Source organism: Macaca mulatta, chromosome 1 (assembly GCF_049350105.2).
Source record: "Macaca mulatta isolate MMU2019108-1 chromosome 1, T2T-MMU8v2.0, whole genome shotgun sequence".
Taxonomy (NCBI): domain Eukaryota; kingdom Metazoa; phylum Chordata; class Mammalia; order Primates; family Cercopithecidae; genus Macaca; species Macaca mulatta.
Genome location: NC_133406.1, coordinates 150,999,055 through 151,018,918, shown reverse-complemented (window position 1 = coordinate 151,018,918; position 19,864 = coordinate 150,999,055). Strand labels below are relative to the sequence as shown.

The 19,864-nt window shown below is 40.2% G+C and overlaps 2 protein-coding genes across 3 annotated transcripts in view; one reads left to right on the top strand and one right to left on the bottom strand.

Annotated features, from left to right (window-relative positions):
• LOC114677359 (uncharacterized) overlaps positions 1-1,613 on the bottom strand; it is a 49,689-nt gene extending 48,076 nt beyond the window's left edge. Inside the window, exons 1-2 of one of the 2 annotated variants that reach the window (XM_077953100.1) lie at positions 1,055-1,613; positions 416-607 (exon numbers count right to left, since the gene is read on the bottom strand). In XM_077953100.1, coding sequence (XP_077809226.1) covers positions 1,197-1,613 — 417 coding nt within the window. In that variant the 3' untranslated portion in view covers positions 416-607; positions 1,055-1,196. The remainder of the gene's footprint in view (positions 1-415; positions 608-1,054) is intronic. The other variant, XM_028846889.2, reaches the window with a different exon arrangement.
• The window catches only part of LRRC8C (leucine rich repeat containing 8 VRAC subunit C), a 96,436-nt gene continuing 78,139 nt past the window's right edge, over positions 1,568-19,864 (top strand). The window contains 1 exon segment of the mRNA NM_001257603.1: positions 1,568-1,724. The gene's annotated coding sequence lies outside the window, so the exon portion shown is untranslated.

The window sequence follows — 19,864 nt, the reverse complement described above, 5'->3', positions numbered from 1 at the left end:
GTTTGTTTTTAAGCAAATTGCTAAAGTTAGCCTTTGCCTTTTTCCCCCAGACTCTCTAGGAATTTTTCCCACCTGCTGACTAGGAGGTAAGCCACGACCTAAATTTTTGTCTTGTTCTAGGTTAATTAAGACTGGTGTTAGATTCAGCTCCTAAGGCCTAAGAGAATTTAAGATTGTCTTCTGGGAAGGACACCCAACAGCAGCACTGGAATTGGAAAAAAAAGTGTAGGATTTTGCTGAGTGAGCAGGGGGAAAGCAATGTAAAGCCCAAGAGAATATCTTTTGAACAAATGTCCTTTTCATTTTGGTTTAGAAATAGAAACATAGTAAAAGGAGGCGACTGCTTTCTGAAGGCTTGTAGTATGAAAACAGGCCAACTGGTCAGCACTAGTTGTCTATCAGTTTCTCTACTCACATACATCTGTCTTTTCCAGACTGCCAGTGCGGAGCACTAGTTTGACTTTGGGTGCTCTTCAAATAGCTGGCATTGATAAGGCATTCCCAGAAGACTGTTACTTAGTAATCTTGTCTGTACATTTTTTCACTGGGAAGAGATTTTCCATACAGAGAGCTGCCAGCTTTCAAGACGTCAGTTTGCTTTTTCATCCTGAAATTGGGTAGGAAAACGGGGAGAAGAAAAGCACAGTTCAGATCAATCAATGAGGGAGAACCCCTCCCCCCATACTCGCTAAATAACAGGTGGTTTTGCTGTGCACCGTCAACTCCTTTATGCGGGAGCTGTAGGCGGGGCATTCCAACTGAATCTCCCCGGAATCTGCCGCTTAGCCCGTCTTGCAGGGGCGGTGCAGTTGGGGATTCCGGCCTGAAAGGAGACATGGTTGTCAAGGGGCTCAAGAGCTTCGTGATCCAAGGATATTGGGTTTTGCTTTTCTCCTTCTCCATCTCCCTCAGTGTATCCCACCGTCCCCTCCCCACCCTTCTTTTAGGAGGCCTTCGCTTCTCCTGTGGAGGGGTTATCTTCATTCTGACCCTGGCCTTCGGAGGAGTTCCCAGAAGGGCTATTTTTAGTGGTGGCTGCTCCCCTCTAACTTACCCCGGGGGAGGAGCTGCGGTGGCTGAGCCGACGCCTTCGCGCACAGCCGCCTGTGGTTTTCCGCGAATTGTTAGGGATGAGTGGTGGAGGTGGTATTAGACGCAGCCGAATCCCCCCACGCAGAGCCCGCCAGGTGGGCGTCTCAGGGGTGGGAGTGGCCGCGTCGCGAAGCGGAGACAGGATTTCTCTCCCAGTCCTGGAGAAAGCCCCCGGCGGCGGGCGGCAGCCCTCGCTGGCGGGTCCTGGGCGCGGGGTGGTCTCTGCAGGGGAGGAAGTTCCCGGGCAGCGCGGCCTGCGTCACAGCGGGGCTGGCACCGCGGAGTCGACTCGGCTGGCGGTAGCGACCCCAGGGCCGGGCGCTGGGCGGCGCTGGCTGCCGCTGGCCCAGCTGCGCGCGGGGCGGTGCTGGAGGCGGCTCCGTCCGCGGCCGGGGAGGCGGAGGGGAGGAGGGCTTGCGGGGCTGGGGCGTTAGCTGCGTCCCGGCTGGAAGCCCGCGAAGAGAACGAGGAGGAGGGCGCCGCCGTGGCCGCGGCTGCAGTGCTCTGGCGCTACAAGCCATGAGCAGCGGTCCCGCGAGAGACCCCGCCGTCGCTGGCAGCCGCTGAGCCCGACCCCCAGGCAGCTCGCTGCTCCCTAGGACCCTCTGCAGCCGACACCCTCGCGCCCGGAGGTAAGGGCGGGGGATCCGCGGAGGGATGGAGAGGGGCAGCCCGCAGAGGGCCACCCGCTCGGTCTGCCGGGCGCGCCGCACCAGGACTCGCCCCGCCTCACTCGCGTCCCTGCCTCCCCCCGGCTCTCAGTCAGAATGTGGTTGCCCGCCCGGCGTGTGGTGCCGGGAACCATCCGCTACTGCGGCTCAGGAGCCCGCCAACCCCTACCCCACCCAATCCACGCTAGCCCCGGCGGCCGCGCTAGGACCCCAGCCCGGCGCCCAGCGCCGCGCGGCCGCGGCAGGTCGTGCAGACTGGGCACGGGGGCGGGGGGCGGTCCGCGAGGGAAAATGCGTCCGTGGCCGGGGCGATCGTCGTTCTTTCCTACCTCGAAAATCCCTGAGACCCCGGGGCCTGTCCTTTCCGGTCTGCCACCCCCCTGCCACCTCCGAACCCTTGAAGTTAGCACTTTTGGGGAGGCAGAGGAATTGGAAGGTTTCTCGAAGAAACGTGAGAGCACCGTGTGCTCACCTGCAGGACTGAAGGGGAGGGGGTTCAGCTCGATCGGGCGGGCCCCAGAAGCCAGGTGTCTAGGCCAGCGGTTGAGGCCAAGACCGCTGCCTTCATCCCACGCCGAGGCTCGCTGATCTTTCCCTTTCCAGCTGGTTCCACCAACGAGATGATTAGGGATGGAGTTAGCAACTCAGGAGCGTTAGGATGTGTTCTGTGGACGCGAATGCCTTTCTTTTCTCCCTCAGCCAGTTCTTCCCTCCCCAACCCCCCACGCCTGCCCGGTATACAGCAAAGTCCAAACAGTTTCTTCCAAACCTTGCATCCTCCGTAGTTTTGCGATAGCCGGACACCTAGCCCGCATCCTAATGCGGATATTTCGGAGTGTTACGGCCAAACTTGCCTTGTTTTCAAATTCCTTAAGCATGTTAAAGCCTCAGCAAACGTTAGGAAACATTTTCAGGTTCCCATCCTCCTTAAAGTAAAAAATAAGAACCAATCCATCTTTGTGGGAGTGCCGGCGTTTGGCACGGGGAGGCTTGAATTACCTCCATTTAAAGCAGCCTTTGAGGGAAGGAATAGGTAAAGGAAATTACGGCCCTATTTAAGTCACATACTTCTTTCGCGGTAGTGTGAGAAATGTAGCCTTAACCAACAGTCACATTTCCCGACAGGTATGTGGTGGTTTCCCAAAGCATGGATGAGGCTTCAGCGTGGGCAGGTCATTAAGATGTCATTTAGACGAAAAAGGAGTAAAAGTGGAGTAGTCCTCTTGGTTAGCACAACGCTACAAAATCTCTCTGGCGAGAGCCAATCATTTTTATACATTTATACATTCTGTTTATTTTTAAATAATTTGTTGAAAACCCAAAACATAATCTAAACTGCACAAAACTTGCTCAATTCATAAACAATGTGTTAAGTGTGTAAACAAACATTAAATGTATACAGCTTTAGTCTAGGATATTTGTATTTCTTATGACTCGCTTTAATAGGGAAGGCCAGGGCTATTGGTTTGCTTTCCTCTGGAGTGATTAACAAATTCTGTCTTCGGGTCAGTTTGTTGCCTTTGAGGGGGATGTAGGGCAGTTTTGCAAAGATGGATATTTGCCATGGTTCACTTAATAGGTTGGCCACAGACCGGACTCATCAACCCAAGAATTGTATCAGAGATACCAAGCATATTTAACAATTTTCTTATTAATAAAATCAAGCCTTTATTAATAGTACTAATCTATTATTTCTCAGATTAAGCACTTTAGTGAAATGTGTTTTTAAAAGGGAATGCTTTTAGTGAAAATAATGCGTTCGGAGCTGTAAGATAAATGAATGAAAATGCTGCACTTTATTTCCATGAAGTTTATCTTTTAAAAAACAATACAAAGTTAGAAATATGTTTAACTCCCAGGTGTTCAATTTTTACCAATTTGTTATGATTTTTAATAGTCTATAGTATTATTTATAGTCACCTATAACATTATAATAGAGCAAGCCCAGGTTTAAAATGAAATGAGGTGGAAACTATATTTTGCCAAGAATTGTGTTAACGATTTAATATGGTACATTTCTATAACATAATGTAGCTGCATGCTAGATACCTAATACACATTATCTCAGGTTCTTACAACGAACCCCTAAGGTAGATGGTACCATCTACATTTTACAAAAAAGGAAGTTCAGAGTTTCTGACTTGGCCAAAGACTATACAGCTAAGTTAGTGCCTGAATGAAGTCAAGCCGCCTTAGTCTTAATGATATACTTTTTAAAAAAATTATTCAAAGCTGCTTATTTTTTCTATATAAATTTTTTGTTAACTCACCATAATGACTATATGAGGAAACAGAGATTGTAAAGTTTTCTGCCCAGCATTTTCCGTATAACAGAATTCCAATTCTGAATCAAGGCCATCTGTTTCTAAAACCCATGTTCTTGCCACTGATTTCTATTAAATGACTGATCCAGAGCTTAACCTTAGCGGACAATTTACTCCTGCCCATCAGCTATTATCACTGGCATGACAATGATGGTCTCATGGGCTGTAACACACTCCCAAGATTTTATACTTCATTTCTGGAGTGTTGGCTGTATCTCCAATTCCAGATCACTCATGAAAGCATATTACAACTAATGAGGGTTACATAACCATGGAGGTATCCTTGAATCTACTTGATTCCTTTTGAATCATTCTAGTTTGGCATGGAGTAAAGAGAATGGCCTCCAGAAAAAGCTGCTATCAAATTCGGACTCTACTGCGCAGTAGGAGTGCAAATGAGCTCAGATTATTCAACTTCTTTGAACCCTGGTTTCCTCTTGTATAATGGGGTTAATAAGGCCTCCTTAGCTGGATCACTGTATGGATTACTTGTAATAGTGCATGTAAAGGACAGCTTCTGTCACCCAGTAGGTGCTCAGTAAAGATAAACACCAGTGTATCGTAGCACTGGTAGAAATTTCTGCTGTATTTCACTTTATGTATATTTTACATGCATGTAGTGATTAGTCATTGCTATCAGTGATTCACTCTTTATATGATTATACAAACGTGTAATCTGATTCTTAGCATCTTTAACTTTTGAATCACATCCTTTTTTGTTGTCTTGAGTCAGAAACATGTATTCACATTCTGTAGTTTTTCCTTTGTTCTTACTCTTTTATTTTTTTTTATTTTTACTTTACTAACAATATGTCAATGGATCAGAATTTGTATTTTTTGGCAAACATACTTTCCTGTTTTCTGCCTCTCCTGATCTCTTAGCCTTGTATATCACTCAGGGTACCATGACAATGCCAGTCTCTCCCCACCACACACCTCACCCTTGACCAAGTCTCCAACAGCTGCAATTCTGCGTCTCCTACAAGGCTCAGCATAAAAGCTACCTCCCTCATGAGCCTGCCTGTTTCCCTCCAGATCCTTGTCAGTTCACTTATAATTCAGACAACACGTACGCCTCCAAAAGTGCTGGGATTACAGGCATGAGCCACTGCACCCAGCCCACTCCTAACGCTTTTTAAATTTTTTTTAAAAAATTGTTATTTTTCCAGGCAATACATTTGAAAGACTTTAAACTCTTTGATGTCAGGGATTTTTAAAAATTTCTTTATATTTTTGCTTGGGATAATACACAGATGGTTTCTATTTCCTGAATGAGAGACAAATCAGATATTCTTAGATCCTTACAGTAAGTAGGAAAGACACCCAAATTGTTAGTGGCACCTTCTTTGTTATCTTGAGACTTGTTCAACCCAGGCTTCTCCACTAGTTTAATTGGTATTACATTTGCTGGAAAGCTATCATTCTTAAACAAAGCCTTGGACATTAGGTACCATGTAAAATAGCTATGTTTCGTTAATAAATTGCTTCCATGGTAATATAACCTCATTAAGTTGCAAATATACTGAGTATGTCAACCGTATTTGAGTCGTTTGGTAGTTTAGATGGGTCATGGTCCAAATGTACTTCTTTAAGAATAAAATGTACTTGAGGGGAAGGAACACCTACCTCAGAGAAGAGGTTGAGATAATGAGCAAGGAGGATTTCAGACCACTTTCACTGAAAGTAAAACTCAGCATGGCACAGTGTGGAGGCTACAACCAGAAGTGGCCTTCAGAGAGAGAATTAGCACAAGCAGAAGACCCACTCTGAATATGACTCACTATACATATGAGGGGTAGAAAAATAAAATGGAAGAGGTAAAATAAACGAAGCATAACTGTAATACTTTATGACTGAGGCCTGCTAGATATTGGTCATTCTTGGACTGTAAAAGTAGAAAAGAGACTGTGGGGTCAAGATGGGCAAGAAAGAGAAACTAACGTCGCCTTGGACATCTAGCGCAGCAACAGACTCCCACTTGCTCGAGGGCCAGCACAGAGCGACAAGAGTGTAATCTCAGAACTTTGTTTGAAATACATAGTTTGGCAGGAATATATTGAAAATTTCCTAATGATTACAAGATAGAGAATGTCTAAGCTCTTTTCCAATATCAGGTATAAAACACAAAACCCCAGACTATCTACTTAGGAGTATAACATACCATCACAAATTTGAGGAATGAATTTAGGATCATTTTCTGGTATTGGATGGGTGTTCTTTTAAAATATGGTTGTAAGTCTAACATTTGGTGTATCTAACCGAATGTTAATTGATAGAGACAAAGTGATATGGGTTCAGAAAATAGAATTCAGAGAAGAAAAGGAAGAATTGGCAAAATCAAAAAATCAATTTTAAGAAAAATATGGTAAAGCTTAGGGAAGTAACTGAAAATGTTCCAGATGACCAAAGTATTTTGAGTCAAAGAAATCCAGGAGAGCTATATGTTCTGTAAAGAACCTTTCTAAGGACTCAGAAGAATAAAAGCTCTTTCCATACCAGAAGATGTTGTGAAGGTAAAACAAGAAGGAAATTAGTTTGTCTAAAACAAAAATCCATCCTAGGGCCGGAAACACTAGAGAGAACATAGTGGAGCTGATTTCATTTCTCAACCTTTTTTTGATTATTAACCTCAGTCTGTGAACCCTTTTTCCGTAAGTTGTAACAACACAGATACACTGTGTTTATGAACTGTGACTCTTTGGTGGATCACAAACCATTATTTAAGGTTTTGTTACCCCGCCTTCACCTCAACCAATTTTTCCTAGGGGCAAGATTGTCCCCACATTGAGAACACATGGTGTAGCATGATTCTATATGATGTTTAAAATCACAAAAGAGCCATATAAAACTTAAAGACATGAAAAATAGTTAACATATCTATGTATTTTTTGTATGAATATATACAATACCTTAATTTACACGTCCTCTGGAACTAGATTACTTTTTTTGCAAATAAAGCATACTTTATTGACCCTTCAACTGAAATTTATATGTAAAAATGTAAGGTTTCTAGTCCCAATTTTACATTGACAAAATTATTAAATTCATAAAGTTGTCTCTCAAATCCTCCCCTACCTGCATCCTTTTATTTCCTGGAAGGGAAGCCCTCCCTAAACTTCAGACATTCAACATCCTTTATATATTTCTGTTATGCTGGAATGCTGTGGTATTATTCATTCTTTTGACTGATCAATTGTATGAGTATAAATTGGTTTGTCTCTATTAGAGAATTTATGTTTTAAACTATAATTTTATTTATTTATTTTTTTTGAGACGGAGTCTTACTCTGTCTCCAGGCTGGAGTGCAGTGACGCGATCTTGGCTCACTGCAACCTCTGCCTCCTGGGTCCAAGCAATTCTCCTGCCTCAGTCTCCAGAGTAGCTGGGACTACAGGCACAGGCCACCATGCCTGGCTAATTTTTTTGTATTTTTAGTAGAGATAGGGTTTCACCACATTGGCCAGAATGGTCTCGATCTCTTGACCTCGTGATCTACCTGCCTTGGCCTCCCAAAGTGCTGGGATTACAGGTGTGAGCCACCACACCCGGCCTACTTATTTATAATTATGAAACACTGCGTTCCATAGCTAAGAGATTTCAGTTCACAACAAGTAGATCTGTGGGGAGGAGAAGAGAGGGCCTCTGAAGAAATTCTCAGCTTTCTCATGTTTAGCGCTTTGCTCAGGTTCTTTAGGTAGCATGAGCCTATCGTGGCAGCTGTGAGGACTAGAGGACCTTGTCTCCTTTATATATTGGCTGCTTTCAGCATCTGGAGCCTGGCATGCTCCCTTCCCCCAAAACAACTCATCCCTCATCTCTTCCAGCTTTTATTTAAACCATATTCTTTTCCTTTACCCTCAAACCTCCAGAAATATATTTGTTTTTACACATATTTTCTCTGTTTAATTTTTGGAGCTACACTGAAACTGCCACAAGGGCAGAGGCCATATCTGTGTTGTTCACTGCCATATCTGCAGCACTTGCAAAGTGTCTGGGGCATAGGTGCTCAATAAATAATCATGTCATAAATATTTAATGACATAATTTATAGTAACATTTCTTACCTATTTGGAGTATATCCATTGTCTTTTCTACTGTTTTAGATTTTGATGATGAAATTTGAAAGTATACTTAGAAGTCATACTTCTTGATAGGGACATTAAGAGACATGTAAATATTTCTATATGTGATTGAAAAGCAGGAGAAAGTATATAAATAATTATAAATTAAGAGCAAGCGTATAAAACATGAGTTAAGACATCAAAGTAAATCCTAGGTAGCAGTCACTAAATAAACTAAAAATATGAAAACTCATGCATCTTGTCAGTTCTCCTTATGTATTTTTTTTTTTTTTTTGAGACAGAATGTTGCTGTGTTGCCCAGGCTAGAGTGCAGTAGCATGATCTCAGCTCACTGCAACCTCTGCCTCCTGGCTTCAAGTGATTCTCCTGCCTCAGTCTCCCGAGTAGCTGGGATTACAAGCGCCTGCCACTGAACCCAGCCAATTTTTGTATTTTTAGTAGAGACAAGGTTTCACCATCTTGGCCAGGCTGGTCTCGAACTCCTGACCCCATGATCTACCCGCCTCAGCTTCCCAAAGTGCTGGGATTGCAGGCATGAGCCACTGCACCCAGTCTCTCCTTATGTATTTTAAGAACTTACCAAATCAACAAAAATTACTAACTTGTCTTTTTCAAATATCTTAAGAGATTTATGAAAACTAGAAACTGGCTCAAATATCTTTTTAATATGAAAGATATACCCTATAAATCTAACCTCTGGGAAACTACTGTAGAGAAATTACTATGAAAATGGCTTCATTAGCAAAACATTGTCAGCCTAATTTGTATTATCTCTTGATATTAGCAAGGTTCAGTATAATATGCTTATCAGTAAAGTTAGGAGATACCGTCCAGCACACATAACTTTCTAGTTAGTGCACTGCTATGTGGATAACTGTGACCAGAAAGTAGTTATCAACGGAGGAAGTAGCAGCTGGAGGTATGTCTGGGTTTGGATGAGTTGGGTGTTTTAGAATTTTGTCTGAGGATCTGGATGGCATAATAGAAAACATGCAGGTCATATTTATATAAGTGACTTTGTGGTGTGTAGAGTGCTTGATTTTGAAGCAAGAATTTGAAATGAGTTTGGCAAAATAAAATATATAAAATTAAAATGAAAGGAAATAATCAAAGACAAGCAATTAAATTCATTTAAGGGAAGCACAGGGTGGTACATTGAATAAAACTAAGCAAATGATGTAAATATACTACATTTGTATTTATTTTGTTAAATTTGTTACTGTAGTTTCCAGTATTTAGAATAGTGTATGACATGGAGCAAAGGTTTAATAAATATTTGCTGAATAAATATGTTAATATAATGTAAGATAAAGGAAGACAACATGCGATTAGAGCAAAAGTAAGATTATTCCTAAGGGGATGGAAATGCGTAACTACTAAACTGTTAGAAAAACCTTTTGGACAAATAATTTCTGAGCATGTGTTAAAATTTTATTTGTCTTATATGTAAAATATTTGTAGTAGATGGATTCAAAAATTCATTCTTGGGGAAATTTGATAAGAAAAGTGAATGGTCAGATATAGCTAACCTAGATTAAAAAAAAATGTGGGTTCAAGGTCACTAGACTTTTCACTGACACCTAACAATTTGACTGGATGGCTAGGTAGCTGGTTTCTAAGAACAAATGTTTCCCTATTAAACTTAATCAGAAAATTGCTTAATTATTAGGAATATGTGTTTCTTCATAGAAGGAGATTGTGAATTCCACCTCACAAATAGGTTCTGTTCCTGATCAAGTTAGGAACTTTTTCTTTTTTTTTTAATAGTCACTCAATTTAGACAGTCTTTGCAGGTCTGTCTTGGTCAAGGAAAAGTCTATCCTTTTACGTTTTTGCGTTAGGGTCATTGAATTTGGTACCTACTCGTTAACTTTTAGGAGTTAATCCTAAAATAAGGATTTTAGGATTCCTTATTTACACTTTACATCCAGAGTCACAGTTACAAGCACTATTTATATAAACACTGATAATACTTTGAACTGGTTTTCTATGGCAGGGAAGATTTTCGAAGCATAATCTAAACTATCATAGTGTCAGTGTTATCTACTTATATAAAGTAGGGCTTCTATATTTCTGTGTTCTGTTCTACTTAGCATGCTTTGTTTTAAAAGGTCCCGCAAGAGGAGCTTATTAATCCATTTAAACGATCTTTTTGTGTGATCAGCGCATTTGCTGCCATATGATATTGCACAACCAGTAAGGCCAGTGAGTTAACATCTTTGTGGAAGCTTTGTAAAATCCTTGAAGTTGTGTTTTTTATTGCTTCTTTCACACTAGAAGTACTTTTTATAGTACTTTCCTCTCAGCTTGTCTACTCCAAGGCCAGAACTCAAAGAGTATCTAATTTATCTCCATCAGATTTTGCCTCTAGTACTTGTAACTGTAGTATCCCTATTTTCTTGATGACCCATTTTACCCTCCTCAGATTCTTATCCTGCTAGATAGTTATATTCCTTACTGCCTAAAAAGTTGAGATTCTGTCGGCCATAGAGTAGATACCAGACTAGTATCCGGGAGGATGTTCTGTGCATTGCTACAATTTAGGTAGTGTAGCATTAATACCTTAATAGGATTTTTATGTCAAACTGAATTTATCTCTAAATGTGACGCTTTGGGCACAGCATGTTAGAAATTAGGTTTATTCATGGCTGGGCACGGTGGCTCCTGCCTGTAATCCCAGCACTTTGGGAGGCCTAGGCAAGTGAATCACCTGAGGTCAGGAGTTCGAGACCAGCCTGGCCAACATGGTGAAATCCCACCTCTACTAAAATATAAAAATTGGCCAGGCACGGTGGTTCACGCCTGTAATCCCAGCACTTTGAGAGGCCAAGGTAGGTGGATCACAAGGTCAGGAGTTCAAGACCAGCCTGGCCAAGATAGTGAAACCCCATCTCTACTAAAAATATAAAACTTAGCCAGGCATAGTGGCACACACCTGTAATCCCAGCTACTCAGGAGGCTGAGGCAGAGAATTGCTTAAACCCAGGAGGTGGAGGTTGCAGTGAGCTGAGATCATGCCACTGCACTCCAGCCTGGGCGACAGAGCAGGACTCCATCTCAAAAAAATAAATAAATACATACATACATACAAAAGTTAACTGGATATGTTGGTGCACGTCTGTAATCCCAGCTACTCGGGAGGCTGAGACATGAAAATCACTTGAACCCGGGAGGCGGAGGTTGCAGTGAGCCGAGATCACGCCACTACACTCTGACCTGGGTAACAGAGTGAGACTCCGTCTCAAACAAACAAACAAACAAAAAGGTTTATTCAATTATATACCAGTAGGAAGGAGGATATATTCTATTCTTTTTTGTTGTTTGTTTGTTTTTGAGAGAGGGCCTTGCTCTGTCGTCCTAGCCAGAGTGCAATGGCACCATCTTGGCTTACTACAACCTCTACCTCTAAGACTCAAGCCATCCTTCTATCTCACTGTCCAGAGTAGCTAGGAGCACAGGCACACACCACCATACCCAGCTACTTTTTGTAGAAACAGGGTTTCATCATGTGGCCCAAGCTGTTCTCAAACTCCTGAGGTCAAGCAATCCACCTGCCCTGCCTCACGAAGTGCTGGAGTTACAGACATAAGCCGCCATGTCCAGCTGGGAGGACATACTAATGAACCTATACAAATAGCTACATTACCAGGAACAGTAAAGGGTCTCAATGTGTATAGTAATGACTGCCATTCTGCATAGTTTTGTGGACTGGGCAAACCTATTTATGTCACATTTTATAGAGAATTGCAGATTCCATGATAGTGGAGTTATCTACAAAAAGTTGTGTTGCTTTTAAGTACGGTAAGAATAAGTAAAGTTTATCTAAATGATCATTAACAAAAATGAGTTATGTTTCTATATGTTTACCTCTTTGAAATTCCATTTTGAAAGGATTATTATGTTCTCCTGGGTATTCACTAGTTTTTGTCACAGCTTTTCCTGTTGTCATTTCATACAAGATATTTTCCTTCAGAGTGATAGAATACTCGAAATTTTGTGAGTTCCAGAATTCTAGAGCATGTGCTCATGCTGTGTAGTATTCTGAGGAATATAGCCCCTCACCCTCTACAACTGGGCTTCTGACATATATGGTACTATTTGATAATATACCAATCAAACATTTGAATTGTGATATAGCTGTAGGCACAACCAATGATCAGAGATGTTTAAGTTACAATTTTTTTGTTTCAAGTTTTTTAAAAATATAGCCTACAAATGCACTGAAATAACCTACTAAATTAAGGATTAGAGATAATAATCTAAGAAGAAAAACAGGGGCTTATCAAATACCTCTCAAAAAATAAAACATCAATGGTGGGATAGCTTTGTATCAATTAATTCCTGAGTTTATAACAATTATAAACTGACCAAAATATCAAACCCCACTGTTTTTTATTTAGTTTATTTATTTATTTGAGACAGGGTCTTGCTCTGTTGCCCAGGCTGGAGTGCAGGGGCATGATCTCCGCTCACTGCAACCTTCACCTCCCAGGCTCAGGCAGTTCTCCCACCTCAGCTTCCTGAGCAGCTAAGACTACAGGCACGTGCCACCACACCCGGTTAATGTTTTGTATATTTAGTAGAGACAGGGTTTTACCATGTTGCCTGCACTCGCTGCCTGCTGTGGCCTCCCAAAGTGCTGAGATTACAGGCATGAGCCACAGTGCCCAGACAAAACCCCACTATTTAAAGGCATGGGAATGAAACCAAAGCAAGTAGAAATGGAGGGGAACTGATCCTGGCCAGAAAGAGACTCCACTGGATGAGATTTAAATTATGGCTTTTCTCCTGAAACCAGTACCCAGTCCATATGGTCTACAGCTACTAACTCTCATACCTGACACTGCAGTCATACTGACTTGAAAAGTCTGAAGGTGGAGTTTGAGCCTTGCTCTGTGGTTAGAAAGTGAAGGGGAAATCCTAGGGGGGGAAAGTCACATAAAAGAGATTGCCCCCAAATCTGCATATAAACTCTTACCAGATCTTTGCCTGACCCCAGAAATGCTCATGAGAGGAGTTAGGCTCCGTGTAAGCCTAAACCCCTTAGCAGCAGGAAGCCTAAAATGCTTGAGCAGACATTTTAGCTGCTGCCCACCTTAGAGAAGACAGTTTAGTTTCAGTATAACCAAATTAATGGCCTGCTAAAGCTAAAAGTTAGTACTTTTCAAAGGGAAATAATAGACTACAGAGCTTCCATAATATGTCATCCAGAATATCCAGGATAAAATCAGACTAGTAGGCATGAAAATGCACAGGAAATGTGTAACTCATTATCAAGACAAAGTATAGTCAATAGAAATTAACTCCAAGATGATCCAAATGTTAGAGTTAGCAAATAATAATTTTAAAACTGCTGTTATAGTATTGTGAAAAGAAAATATAGTCATAATGAATTAACAGATGAGAACTCTCAGCAAAGAAATGGAAATTATGAAAAAGAGTAAAATAGAAATTCCAGAATGAAAAATCCACTGGACGAGCTTAACAGCAATTGGAGGTAGCAAAGTAAGGAGCAGAGAATTTAAACATGTATCGATAGAAATAATATAATCTGAACAATAGAGAGAAAATGATTGGAAAAAAATTGACTTGCCCCTTCTGAAAGAACACATTTGGGTTGGGTGAGAAAAAATATGTAACTTTTGCTCTCTGGGTACAATATATGGTAAGTAAATAACTTTACAGATTTATTTCTAGAAAAGGCCATCTGGAAAATAATTTTTCTTTTTGAGTTACCAGTTACCTATCCTACTTAGCTAATTCAAAAAAATTAATTTTATCTCAATATGTGTTATTTTTCGTACAAATCACACAGGCCAAACAATGGTGTGTGACAATTTTTGGTGTTAAACGTTAGTTTTTAAAATAAAATTACTAAAGTGGGAGGATCACTTGAGCCCAGGAGTTCAAAACCAGACTGGGCAACATGGTGAGACCCATCTCTACAAAAAATAAAAATTAAAAAAGTTAGCCGGGCATGGTGGCTCATGCCTGTGGTTCCAGCTACTCTGGAGGCTGAGGCAGGAGGATGGCTTGAGCCCAGGAGACTGAGGCTGTGGTGAACTATGTTTGCAACACTGCACTCCAACCTGGGTGACAGAGCAAGATCCTGTCTCAAAAATAAATAAAATTAATTTTATAAAGGATGTTATGAAATAAGATTATAGTCTTATTTGAATATTATGAAGAACAAAAATATGTTTATAAATCTAATACGTAGGTGAAAACTATTGTGTAAGTATTTTGCCAAAGACTATTCATTAAATTCCTAATTTTAATATTAACCTGTCTTAAAATTAATTATCTTAAATTACAATTCAAATTACCATTTAAAATAATACAATTACTGTTCGTATTCAAAGCCTATAAGAGAAATACAACATCCCATGATTTAACATTACTGCAACATTGCCTAACATTTACAACCATTAAAGAACAGACACTAGTTATAATTCATTGTTGGGTACATCTACAGTCTTAAATTTTTAGTATAAATAATAACCAACCATCTGACCTATGAGATAAATATAAGGAAGTTAATATCTTCTAGTTTAATACACATTGTGTCAGAGAACAGATAGGGTGAACCAAAATACATCAATGAATTGTGCAAACTACAATACATTTTTAACAGCTTTATTGAGATACAATATACAAACCACATATTTGTTTACAGTATACAATTCAATAGCTTTTAACATAATTATATAATTGTGTAACTATCACTATAATCTAATTTTAAAACATTTTTATCACCCCAAAAAGTAACATCTATGTATTAGCTATTACCCCTGCTTCTCATCCTCTACTTCTCCCAGCCTCTAAACAGTCATTACTCTATTTTTGTCACAATAGATTTGCCTATTCTGGACAGCCCATGTAAGTGGTATCAAAAATACGTGTTTTTTTCTTCTTTCACTTAGCATATATTTAAGGTTCGTTAATGTCGTGGCATATATCAGTGCCCCACTTCTTTTCTTTGTCAAATAATATTTCATAGTCTCAACATACCACATTTTGTTTATCCATCCATCAGTTAATGGGCATTTTGGTTGTTTTCACCTTTTAGCTTTTGTAAATTGTTTTTTATGAACATTCATGTGTATGTATTTGAGTACCTGTTTTCGATTCCTTTGGATATTCCCCTAGGAGTAGAATTTCTGGGTAATATGATAACTCTGTGTTTGACATTGTGATGTAAATGAGGTATGATTTTTGCATCCTATCCCTAACTAAAATAAAATCGGTGCTAAGGCATTTAACTGTCTTTTTAATGACGTTTAACAAACTAATTTGTCTAAGCATTAATCATTACTGGAATATCAACTGAACTTCAAATTTTATATAATTAATTCAGGGTTGTTTGCAAAGTACTATTAAAGCACTAGTAAATCTCTTTACATTTTGGATTGAAAGTTCTAGTTAAATATAGAAAGAGGTGCTGAAAGCTGACAGGGTAGCTAGTTGCATTTTTGTTGTTCTTGTTCCTTATCCTTAGCGACCTGTACACCATCCATTAACTCCAAACATTCCTTCTGGGCATTTTTCCCCTCTTATTGTGGTGTGTCCAGGAAAAGATACTAAGATTTTCTTAGTCTAGATATAAATAACTGCTATTAGCTTCTGTCTAGAAAATGTGAACTCTGTCTATTTGAAAGACTTCACAGTGATGCTAATTTCTCTCTGGAAGGAAGTAAAGTTATTTTACCTCCTGAAGGTAAATAAAACACCTTTCCTTGAAACATTCTTTCAGGCACTACTCTTTTGCCCAGGGTGGTGGCAGAGGAACTATCTTGACAGGTTGTCGATTCTATCTGTTTAGGTCTATTTAGAGATATTCTTTTAATTCACTGTCACCCAGACTTGGCAGAAATTTCCTTTAACTCTTTCTTGTCACACACCTGTGAAATCACCCAGGCAGATTTCCCCTCCTCTCTTTGTTTCAAAGTGAATTCATTTGTTTAATGAGATGTTCTTCAAAACACAGGACAATCTTTTGTGACCTCTTAACTTTCAGAGGCATTCTAAGCAAGTGAGAAGCTCTCATTCTAGTAGTTGAGTCCTAGGTACTCAAAGGACTCACTGACCAAAAATACAGAATGCTATAAATAACTGTTTACAGATACAGGCAAATGTACAGGAAACCTCTGAACCCATTCCTATAGGATACAATTTTAACTGTTTGACAAATGTAAATACCAATACAAATATATACACAAACCCACTTCAGGCAAAACACAAAATAGCTTAAGATTTCTGTGAATGTTTCATAGGATAATTTTCAGAAAGTTAAACATGACTCTTAAATATAGAATGAACAGTAAAAGATTTATTTAACTCATAAATGAGGGAGCCAGCAGGATGGCAAAACTGGTGCAAAGAGTGTTCAAGGAATTATTTTCGAAAGGAATGTTAGAATAACATTGCTAGATGTAAAACTAGGTAATGTCCTTCAGGGAAATAAAACCCATAATGTTTTGAGTTTTCTTTTCTACCAGCCAAAAATCTACAAGACTGGAATTTAATCAGTAGAAATTAGCAAGTTAAAAAAAAAAGTATATTTCCCCAAATAATCCATGAGTGAGCCAATTAAATAATTATTCAGTATTACATTGAGAGGATATATTGCTCTGTCTTTCCTTCATTTCCAAGTTTTGGATACTTTTTGAAACAATGTACACTTGTTTATCCTAAATGTTCTTTTTAAGGGCTTTGGTTGTTTCTTAGTAATATAATAAATGTTAAGCCATGGAATGTGTCAAATACAAAACACTGGTGGTGGAAATCCTCAACCTTAGAACATGGGTTCCAGGAACAGAAGTTTTGGGTTCTACACTTCCATACTTACATCCCTCCAATATCAAATACTGCTCTGATTTCACCCTGGGGGAAGAGTCCTGTTTTAACTCCAACCCCAAGTTCAACCACTTCTTAGAGCTCAAACAGCTCTCCAAGCTCTCAACTTAGATGGCAAGTCATTTTAAGCCCAGTAGAGTGGGAGTCACTTCAGATGGCCATTAGAAATTGACATTCAAGTGCTCAAATTGCCATATCTGAGAAAAAAACAAAAAATCCAACGATCAAGAAGCATAACACAATGGGTAACAATAGCATATATGCCATGAAGTACCTTGATCCGGAGGCTGACAGTAACTCTGTTTCTCTTGAGGTAAGCAAGTCTCCAAGGGAGTTCTGAGAACCATTGCAACAGGAATTGACAAGTTGTGGCCCATGCAGTTTGAGTTAGTGCAATCTGTTTTGGTATGGCCCACTCGCTGAGATCGGCTTTTCTATTTTTTAAGAATTGTTTAAATTTTTAAAAAAGAATATGCAACATAGGCCGGGCGCAGTGGCTCCCGCCTGTAATCCCAATACTTTGGGAGGCTGAGGCGGGCAGATCATGAGATCAGGAGATTGAGACCTTCCTGGCTAACATGGTGAAACTCTGTCTCTGCTGAAAGTACAAAAAATTAGCCGGGCGCGGTGGCGGGCACGTGTAGTCCCAGCTACTCAGGAGGCTGAGGCAGGAGAATGGCGTGAACCCGGGAGGTGGAGCTTGCAGTGGGCCGAGATCGCGCCACTGCACTCCAGCCTGGGCATCAGAGTGAGACTCCATCTCAAAAAAAAAAAAAAAAAAAAGAAGAAAGAATATGCAACATAGACCACATGTGATTTATAAACCCTAAGTATTTTCTTTCCCTCCGTTTATAGGAAAGAGTTTATGGCCAGGATGGTCTCGATCTCCTGACCTCGTGATCCACCCGTCTCGGCCTCCCAAAGTGCCGGGATTACAGGCTTGAGCCACCGCGCCCAGCCGATCCTTGCATTTTTAAAAAAATTGACAAGTTACTTGTTATGACAAGTTACTTGTTAGTGTTAAAGCTTTATACTAAACTTGCTCTAAGGGAGGAGTTTGTTAGTAGGCTAATTCAGAGATTTGCTCTTGATAGGGACATTTTGTAGTAAAAGAGAATGGTTAGAAAAATCACTAGATTTGACATCAAAAGAAAACAATATTTTGCTAAAGGTCACTAAATTCTTGTTTGACAGCTGGTCAACTGCATGGGTCATATCTGATTTCCCAAAATAAGTCCTAGTGTCATTAAAGTTCATGAGAATCAACTACTGAAGCATTTTATCAGGAGCACTCATTTCTTTCTGAGAGGAAGTTGTAAGTAATATCACACAAACAGGTTTGGGACTATTTTTCTTTTTCAAGGCAATGTAGTATATTTTAGAAAGCATACGCTGGAGTGCTGGGGTGCAGTAAAAGAAAAGTAAAACTGTAGGAATCTTTTGATGCCACTCTAACTCATACCTTGTTGGAATTTAGATACACAATGAAATATGAAGATAAAACACTGGGGAAAGAATCAGAAGACCATCAGAGAGTGGGTTAGAGCATTGAAAACAGGATCTATGTGGGAAAGATGAAAGGAATTGAGATATTGCTGCTAAGATGGGTTCCAGGAAAAAGTTAGTAATTACTTCCAGGGGTATGAAAAGGTCTCTAACTGAATCTGAAGAGCAATTTTGCATGTCTTCTGGAAAGAGATAAAAGTGTAACCTGCTGCACAAAGATTTTGGTGGTTAAAAATAATAATTTTCAAGCTTCAAGTAATCAACCTTCTCACAAATTTTCATAGTGGCTGGGTCTCTGGGATGTCTTAAAAATAGAACAGAGTTGGGGCTCTCTGTCATGGGTTTAGTGTGGTCTTGCCTGAAGGTTTAGTCAGATAACCCCTTATGATCAGTCTTGCATTATCATTTAAAACCACACTAGGTACAAGGCTCTCAGTGGTGGATCAAAGGAAAAATAAAAGAGGACCACACTGGGTGCAGATCACCAGATCCACTGGCTTTCTAAGGGATTAAAAAGAAAGCCACTCTCCCAGAGGACTTACTCTCTATGACAGAAGGACAGGATAAACAAATATACAAGTGGCAAGTTATGGGGCCGCAATATCACAGGAGAAGGGGGAAATTGTTGCAACTATATAAACATCTGGAAAGGGACACAATTAAAAATACAGCTCATAAGGCAAAGATCTGGAGGAGGTGAGGAGAGGCAGATATCTGCGGAGGAGAGATCTGAGAAGAGGGGACAGCAAATATAAATATGTTCCCCTGGCATGAAGGAGGAACAGCAAGAAGGCCAGTGTGGGTGCAGGGCTCTGCGCAATGGGGAGAGTGGTTATTAAGAGAGGGTGCTGCAGTGGGGAGAGTGGTTATTAAGAGAGGGTGCTGTAGGCTCATGAAGTGTCCACCTCTACTCTGAATGAGATGAGGAACCATTAGAGGGTTCTTAATCTGACTTGAGTTTTCAAAGGATCACTCTGGCTGTGGTATAGAGCAATCATTAGCCAACCTTTTGGTTTCAGGGCATTTGTACTCGAATTATTGAAAACTCCAAAGAGCTCTAACCCATAAGAGCTCAGAAATGTAAATTTGATTATTTATTTATTTATTTATTTATTTATTTATTTTAAAATAATAATAGTCCCACTGCATGCTAACACAAGTAACACATTTTTTGAAATTATATTTTCCAAAACAAAAGAACAAAAAGATGTCAGTGTTTAAGCTTTTGCAGATGTCTTTAATGTCTGGCAGTCTGTTCACTGTCATCTATCATTTAGCCTCTAGAAAGCTTCACTGTGCATTCACAAGAAAATGAATTTAAAAGGCCAATAAT